General features: G+C 45.2%; 1 protein-coding gene across 1 annotated transcript; it reads right to left on the bottom strand.

Annotated features, from left to right (window-relative positions):
* Positions 1 to 1,507: 1,507 nt before the first annotated feature.
* On the bottom strand, positions 1,508 to 5,732 carry LOC135982117 (uncharacterized). The gene is made up of 3 exons (XM_065587360.1): positions 5,656 to 5,732; positions 4,486 to 4,605; positions 1,508 to 4,353 (listed from the first exon to the last, which is right to left on the bottom strand). Exons 1-3 carry the CDS (start codon positions 5,696 to 5,698, stop codon positions 3,374 to 3,376), a joined length of 1,143 nt encoding a protein of 380 aa, XP_065443432.1. The 5' UTR covers positions 5,699 to 5,732; the 3' UTR covers positions 1,508 to 3,373.
* Positions 5,733 to 8,380: the final 2,648 nt, after the last annotated feature.

The following is an 8,380-nucleotide window of genomic DNA, read 5'->3' as shown; positions in this document are numbered from 1 at the left end:
TTCTAAGCGGGCATAAGCAGTGGTGAAACAGGCTATGAAAACATTGGTGTTGCCAGAAACAGAGTACCGTTCTTTTGCGTGCTTCCACGACACGCACGCTGTTTCATCATCGATAAACTCGCAGGATGAAACCTCATAATTGGGGGAGAACAGGTACTGCAAAAGTTCGTTAGGGTCTCTCACGATGCTGGTGTTGGGTAGGTTGGATCTTTGGCCGAATTTACCCCACAGAGAATTTAAAAACAGTTTAGCGATTTGGCGTTTAGCAGGGTTTGATCTGATTTCGTGTTGGTGTAAATGCACGCCTTCTTTCTGGTAGAAATCGCTAATGTACTTATTTTGTTTTTCCTCGTCTGTGCACCAACTGGGATACCCTGAAGCCTCTTGTTTCTGACGGAGGTGTAATTTTATGTACTCTGAAAAGAGTTTATCAGATTTTTCATTAAAATGCCAGATTTCATAGATCTTAGCCACCGCGTACCCCTTCGCTATGGCCGCGTTCAATTCCACCGTGCACCAAGTCCCCAGGATGGCCCGCTCCTCGTCAGTATGGGTGCATGTCTCCCGCTGCTCGGTTTCCGCACAGGTTCGGCATAGCGGGAACATAAGCTTGCCACCCACTCTGACGGGTAACAATGGGAAAAAGAGGCCTCGTGGGGGGTACACTTTAACTTTTGCAATTCCAAAATAATTTGCAAGGGGCCCAAATTTGTCATAGACTATATCGGGGTGTCCGAGAGGGTATTCTTTGGTTTTGTTTACAAAAGGGTACAGGCTGGTAAAATCATAATAGTGAATTTCTTCCCCGGGGTTAGGCTTGTAATATAGGCGGATAGCGTTTGTCCTCCCCCCAAAGAGAGCATCCCTAGGCACGAGAGGCTGGGGTAACCGGGCTCGGTTTAAAAAGTCTGCAAGCTCCCTGTCGGTTTCTTTCATCACCTCCCACTCGTGCTCCCAAAGAGTCCTCACTACAAAACCAAGGCGTTTCAAATAGTCGGTCTTGAGCTGCGTCTTGTAATAAAGAAACCCAAAAGATGTCCCCGTCATAGGATTTTGTGCTTTTCCACAATAACAGGTGACACAGCCATGGAAAAAACAACCGTTAAACTCAAAGGCTGTGCGTACCCCATCAACATTGGCATAGCCGTCTAAAAAGTAGGGGCCTACCTGTAGTTCCCCACCCTGTAAAGCGTGCCGTATTTGTATATTTTCTTTGTGAGAGATATAGAACAGCCACTGAATAGATGGGGTCGAATATCTCTTTTTCTGCCTGTGATAGTTGTCTGGAGGGAGAAGAGCTACCGTGTTAGGCTCCAAAAACATAAACCTGTACATAGCCATGCAGACAGATGCCAGTGTTATGTACCGGAATGGATCTAGACACAGTTTTATCTCAGTGAATTTACCAGGTTCTTTCTCTACTACATCTCCCTTCTCCGTCATTTTCATAATCTCTTTCCTGTATAGGATACAGGCCTGTCTCAAAATTTTTACATCCTGCTGACAGTAATATGCGAGCTCTTTTTGCAAGTCAAACACCTCAGAGCTGTGGTCCCGATACCAGTCGAGAAACTCTGCTTTTTCTTTGGGCATCATGCTTTCTAAACCATAGTGCTCCATACCGGGCATAGGCCCCACGTAATTTTGATTTTCTAACGTGTTAAAAAAGTGTGGAAAATACCCTTTGCACCCTTCAAACCCCATCGCCTGCGGTAGCTTGCTAAGCTTCATGGGCAAGAAGTTTAAAGAGTCTATAAAACGAATGCCCAGGGCCTTAACTTCCACGCACATTAGTTTACTACCCTGAGTGATCAGTTCTAGGCCCATCTTTTCCTTGAGTAACTGTTTAACAATAAAGTATGCATCATAACCTTTAGAATTGTGTGCTAGGAATGTGTAGTCCCGAAACGCTTTGCCAATAAAGGTCTTCACAAACACATAAAGACACTTATCGCCCTTAAATTCCCAGGATTTTTCTGGCTTTAGGGACATAGCAAAAATGTAATTGGGAGTGTGCACCCCGGTCTCCTGCGTGCATTCAAAATCATAAAAAATATACTTTTCTGAAGATTCAGGCTTTCTAAGGCTGTCCATAAAACAGAGGTGGCCGTCTACATCACCAACAATCAACTCCTGACACTGCTTACAACGTCTCCCTTTACACCTATGCCGCTTGTCCACGTAAGACTGACACTTATCACACAAAGTTTTGGACAGGCATTCAACTTGGTTTTTTGATGCACAGTCGATATGTCTGTCTAAACACTCTTTGGACCGGCAATACAGTCTACAGCTAGGACACCGCTGCTGCACTCCCACGCTGTCTGAGCACGTTACGCTCAAGCAGAGGTGGCAACGATACCTGCAAGAGTGGTCGTGGCTGTACACCATGTGGCAAAACTCACAATAATTTTTCGCTCCGAACAACTTTTTTACATCCAAAACCCCATAGTAATGCTCATCGTGCAACAGGATAAAATAAGTCTTGGGGCACACTGTGCCCCCCGTTTTAAAAAACCCCCAGCCGCCTTTCGCCGTATACAACACCACCTGTATGTTAACTCCTAAATGCTGTTCAAACTTTGCTACGTCGCTGAGCATAACCTTTTTTTGATCTGACCACCCCAGTTTCTCATGTAACTTTCTCGCCCCCGCTAACAATTCCGCGTCCGTAGGTTTACGATCGGACATGACGGCCAAGAGCCCACCCGCAAAACACAAATTGGTACCGGTGTAAGTCAGGTCTACTAAACACTGTCTCTTTTTATGAATAATTTGACTATTAAGGATAGTATTTAAAACTCTACGAGCGCCCCCACCCCTGTTTTTTACAACTGTCACAAGGAGGCAAAACGTCCCATCGAGATGCAACTCTCTATTGCTCTGTAGCAGCTTTGAGGTCTGATTTAAAAAATCCTCAGCAGTCAGCTCATTTCTAGTTCTTTTGACCGAAAACAAAGAATTAGTTAAATTACGGCTCTCTAAACGTAACTGAACATAATCATCAGGGCCTACCCTACCGTTAATGTCATCGAGCACTAACTGTATTCCCCTGTGTATGGCTTCAACAACCTGCTGAGCTGAATTTATTCCCTCAGGATTGACAAAATGAAATTCCTCACAATACACCGACCCCCCAAATCTGGATACTTCACGTTGCCAACTTCTCACTCTCTCCATATACACCTCAGCATTTTCGGGGTTACTTGGGGGTTCCTCTACGGGATCATTAGCGGCATCTTCTACATCAGATGCTATTTGAGCGTCAAACTCTGAGGCGCCTCCATGAAAGTCATTGGGAGTAGAACAGGCCCCATCTAAAGAGCCCTCTGGGGAATTTGCTAAACCAGAGTCTAATTCCACCTCCCCATTTTCAGACAAGCCAGTTTGAGAGCCTCCAGTAGGGGGCATCTCTTTTTGTTTTTGTTTTTTTTTTCCTCATTACCTCTTTAGCCCTTTTTAAAAATTTTACAACAACCCGGGCCTGGAACTTTTTGGCAGCCATCTGTTTATCCCCCAAACGCTGTCCCCCCTTTTGTTTACACATAAACTGATGTGTACCCTGGAAGGTGTCCCTTTTACCCAGGCCCCTTTTTGCGACTAGTCCTGCCTGCTCAGAGCCACCCTTTCCATCCCTTATGTTTTTCAGCATGGCTCTGAACCAAGCATCATATTTTTTCCATTTCTTTCTAGAATCCCGTTCTTTTAGCCTACCCGAGGATATATCCTCCACCACTTTTTTGAGGAAAGCCTCAAGCCCTTCCCAACTACTAAAATATGGGGGAGCTGGGACAAGCTTATGGTTTTGGGAGAATGGTTTGTCAGTTCTTGGTTTTTTATTCACAACCCCTAGAGCGCATGCTCCGGGTTTGTGAATGTGGGCATTTTTGCTCATAGTTTCCTCAGGGCTTGGTGTGGTGGTGACCGCTGAGGAACTGGAGTGCTGGTTGTGTGATTGCAATACCTCAGCATCGCAGAAGCTTTTAGTCCATGGTTTTTTAAACGCAGCCCCTAGAGCGCATGCTCCGGGTTTGCGCACGTTCAGAACCCCTAGAGTGCGTGCTCTGGGTTTGTGAATGTGTGTGTTTTCGCTCACAGTTTCCTCAGGGCTTGGTGTGGTGGTGGCCACTGAGGAACTGGAGTTGTGGTGGCGTGGTTGTTTTTTACCAGAGTCTTTTGTTTTGTCCTTGGGTTTGACGTATATGAGGTTTGGACCGCCCGGATGTTTCAGCTGCGCTCTTGCGCTGTTTTGCGTTGTTAAAGGTCTCAAAGCAGATTTCTGGTTTGTTGGCAGTTCTGGAGGAGATGTCCTTGTATCTCTGACTACAGCATTGTCAGAAAAGTTGCCCAGGCCTATAACAGGGGAAAAACAACATTTTACAGAAACTGAACTTTAGCACCTCTCTCACCCACACCTATGTATTTTACTTAAAATAAAAAAAAACCCTCATAGAACAGCCAAACCAATAAGCAAAATATATTTACAGGGCTTCATCCATCCATCAGTCACTGATGCTGGTGAATTTTCCTTTTCAGCTGTCTCTTTCCTTTTTCTTTTCAGCTTGTTTTCCCTCTGGTCTAAGGATCTCTCATGTTTTGACTGTACTGTGGAGCAAACAGCAACATTATTATAAAACACATGAAACCGTCTTGTAAACATACATTACACTTACTTCATTAAAGTGTTTTTCTATTTAAAAAGTCATAGCTTTACAACAAAATAATCCATTTCAGGCTGTACAACAAACAGGTTTTTTAAATACATCTCATTTTGCAAAATAAAAACCAAAACGGCTTTTAAAAATCCATTTTGCAGAAAAACTCTTGTTAGTTTAAAAGCCACATGGTTTGTTCTGACCCCAGCCATGTGCCTTTGGGTTAGTTAGTAGCATTCACCCCCCACAGGGCCTTAAACCCATCACATTATACACAGTAAAAAAAAAAAAAAAAAAAAAACACCTATCATAGAATCATAGAATATCAGAGTTGGAAGGGACCTCAAGAGGTCATCTAGTCCAACCCCCTGCTCAAAGCAGGACCAATTCCCAGCTAAATCATCCCAGCCAGGGCTTTGTCAAGCCGGGCCTTAAAAACCTCCAGGGAAGGAGACTCCACCACCTCCCTAGGGAACGCATTCCAGTGCTTCACCACCCTCCTAGTGAAATAGTTTTTCCTGATATCCAACCTGGACCTCCCCCACTGCAACTTGAGACCATTGCTCCTTGTTCTATGCCAAGTACTTTAAAAAACCTCTGCCTTGCACACACCAGCAGCTTTATAAAACACACCAAACCAAGTTTGCAGCCATACACTTTTTTCAAAAACCCCACAGGCATTTAGAAGCCACATGGTTTGTTCTGACCCCAGCCATGTGCCTTTGGTTTAGTTAGTAGCATTCACCCCCACAGGGCCTTAAACCCATCACATTATACACAGTAAAAAAAAGTTCCCTTTCACTATGGGATAAAGTGTTGCAGGCACATGGTTGTTCTGTTCCCCCTCATGTGTGCTTAAGCCTTCAGGTTCAAGAACAAGTAAAAAATGTTAGTTAGTGTTACCATCAAATGCCTATGCAGCCTGTGGAATACTTTTGTTAATTCAACAGTATTAAGCACAACTATAGTTAAAATGGTTTTTTTTGTTTGTTTTTTTTACCTTGGCCTGGTGGTAAAATGCAGTTTAAAGTTCCTGGTTCCATGCTACACAGATCACACTGCAATAAAGATAGGCACCATTATTTACTAAAACAGCCTGGGCAAAAAGTGGCCTTCTATAATATATAGTTTCAGAGTTAAAGCCAGCAAGTCTTACCTCTTTTTGCAGTCCAGCAGCTATCCAAGTTGAAAAAGGACAAAGTGCTGCATACCTGAGGTTTTTATCCCCTCTTAGCCGATTGTTAAACAAAACTTCAACATAGTTTGCTAAGAGGTTAATGTAATGACCCCACCCATAGCATTCCCTTCTGTAATTTGGGAGTGAAACCAGTTGTGTTTTGTGTGTGTGTGTGTGTGTGTGTGTGTGTGTGTGTGTGTGTGTGTGTGTGTGTGTGTGTGTGTGTGTGTGTGTGTGTGTGTGTGTGTGTGTGTGTGTGTGTGTGTGTGTGTGTGTGTGTGTGTGTGTGTGTGTGTGTGTGTGTGTGTGTGTGTGTGTGTTTAAAACCCATTCTGTTTAACAGACTAAGGATGGCTCAGTGGTTTAAGCATTGGCTTGCTAAGCCCAGGGCTGTGAGTTCAAGCCTTAAGAGAACCACTTAGGGCTCTGGTTCTCAATATTCTCAAATCAATATTTGGCCCTGCTAGTAAAGGCAGTTCTATGAGATAAGTATATTTTCATATTAACTTTATTATACTCAGACACATGTCTGAACTAGCCTTGGTTGTTTTATTGTAAGCACATTTTTAGGATTTTTTCCCCTTCCCCACCACAACATACATTTCAGCTTTTTGCTACACACAAAACACAAGAGCTAATTCTCACAAACAATTTATTTTTTTTATTTAAAAAACATACAGCTTCTTAAAAACAAAACCAAAATGCTTTATTAAAACTTTTTAGCGCACTTAAAGGCCAAAAGCCTTCTAACAAAACACAAATAGTCACAAGCCCCCCTTTTAAAAAAAAATTACAGCTACCAAGTTTTATATCGCATGTTTGTCCCCTCACCATTCTCTAACTTAATCCTTTTAGATTTCTTACAAATAGTTTTTTTCTTAAGCAGGGTTCTGTAACTCTTTGTGTGGACTAGACGGTCAATATAACGCTCTAAGCAGGCATCTTCCGGTTTGGTCATTTTCCTTAGAACACGGTCAGGGTCTGCACTAAATTGCACAGCATTTATCAAGGTCACCCCTTGCGCTAAATGTTCTTGGGTTAGGCACAAACATTGCATACCATAGCCTATGGCAACAACAGTGTTTAATAGGATTTCCAAACACAGCTCAGCACACAGGCCCCAGAGCTTGCTGTTTATATCCACTGAAGTCCAAGTCACACAATCATGGTGCCTTTGGCCTGGCGCATCTATGACACAGTCGTCACAATCTTCAAAAAGCTTTTCCCTAAGGCAGTGCTTAAGGACAGCATAAACAGCAACGCGTACAATAGTCCTCATGACTTTTTTACGCTCACGATGTGGCACTGGCTCAGTTAGTTCTATGCCAAGCCGCCTCCTAAACTCCTCATAGCCGTCATCCTCAGAGTCCTCTTCAACAACTCGTATTGGCGTTGAGCAAAAACATGGTGGGCCCAGTTCATCTTCGCTGCTTGATGCATCGCTGTCCGGGTCCTCTAGAAAGGCACCGTTGAGCTGTTAAAAAATTTCAAAAAAGAAAACGTGTAAGCACCCCCGCTGCTTGTTTTTTATTTACGCAACCCCGGTTCCTAACCCATCGACCGCCGCTTCTTAAGCATTCATTTACCTGAGCGCCGTCTTTTCCGTTCGCTTTGTCCACTGGTGACTCCCCCGAGCCACAATCGCCTTCCACCTCTGAGGGAATGGACAAAGAAAGGCCGTCACGCTCACCGGTCTGCCTCACGAGGGTTTCGGGGTCGGGTTCCGGCGTATCCATCAATGGCTGGGCCAAAGGGCTCCCCTCGGTCGCTCCCTCCTCCTCCTCGGAACTGTCGCTGATGTAGCGCTTTCTCCGAATAGTGTGTGGGTGCCTCAGCTTCCCCGATGCAGTTCTTAAGTATCTAGGTGGTGGGAGAAGGGGGTGTGATTGTTGCAGAGCCCTAGAGGGCAGATGTGATGCTGTCTGGACAGTAAATGGCCAACACTCGGTCTCCTGGCAACTAATGACCTGGGCCCCTGCTCTACAAAGGTGCCAACTGAAGGTGTTGGAGAACAAAGAAATCAGGTGACCTCCTGGCCCAGGAAAGGAACAAAGGGAGAGGAGGGGCTGGAAATTTTCAGTTTGGGGCTGGGTGGGGATGTGGAATGAGGTGCAGATGTGGTTGTCTGGCTCACTGCCCCCCAAAATGGACCCAGCTGAGGGGTCCTGTTCTCTGTACCTACAAGCTCTGTTTTAGGCCGTGTTCCTGTCATCTAATAAACCTCTGTTTTATTGGCTGGCTAAGAGTCACGTCTGACTGCGAAGTGGGGGTGCAGGACCCTCTGGCTTCGCCAGGACCCAGCCAGGGCGGACGCGCTGTGGGAAGCGCACGGAGGGGCAGAGGATGCTGAATGCTCCAAGGTCAGACCCAGGAAGGTGAAGCCGTGTGAGCTTCTTGCCCTGAAGACAGTCTGCTCACAGAGAGGAGACTTCACCAGAGTCCTGACTGGCTTCCTAGGGAGCAGTTCCAGAGCATCGCCCGGGGACGCCGTGACAGGTGCCACCTCCGGGCGGTTTGGGGGATTAACTCTGGGAGGCTGACGTCCCTT

Source organism: Chrysemys picta, chromosome 3, assembly GCF_011386835.1.
Source record: "Chrysemys picta bellii isolate R12L10 chromosome 3, ASM1138683v2, whole genome shotgun sequence".
NCBI classification, from domain to species: Eukaryota; Metazoa; Chordata; order Testudines; family Emydidae; genus Chrysemys; species Chrysemys picta.
This window is presented reverse-complemented; position numbering and strand designations above follow the sequence as displayed.

What these genes read in the sequence shown, in the direction of transcription:
- LOC135982117 (XM_065587360.1), bottom strand. Translation starts at nt 5,698, where the DNA reads ATGGAACCAGGAACTTTAAACTGCATTTTACCACCAGGCCAAG. An exon ending in CATTTTACCACCAGGCCAAG is followed by an intron (nt 4,606 to 5,655) that starts GTAAAAAAAACA and finishes TTTGCTCCACAG; the next exon opens with TACAGTCAAAACATGAGAGA. An exon ending in TGATGGATGGATGAAGCCCT is followed by an intron (nt 4,354 to 4,485) that starts GTAAATATATTT and finishes CCCCTGTTATAG; the next exon opens with GCCTGGGCAACTTTTCTGAC.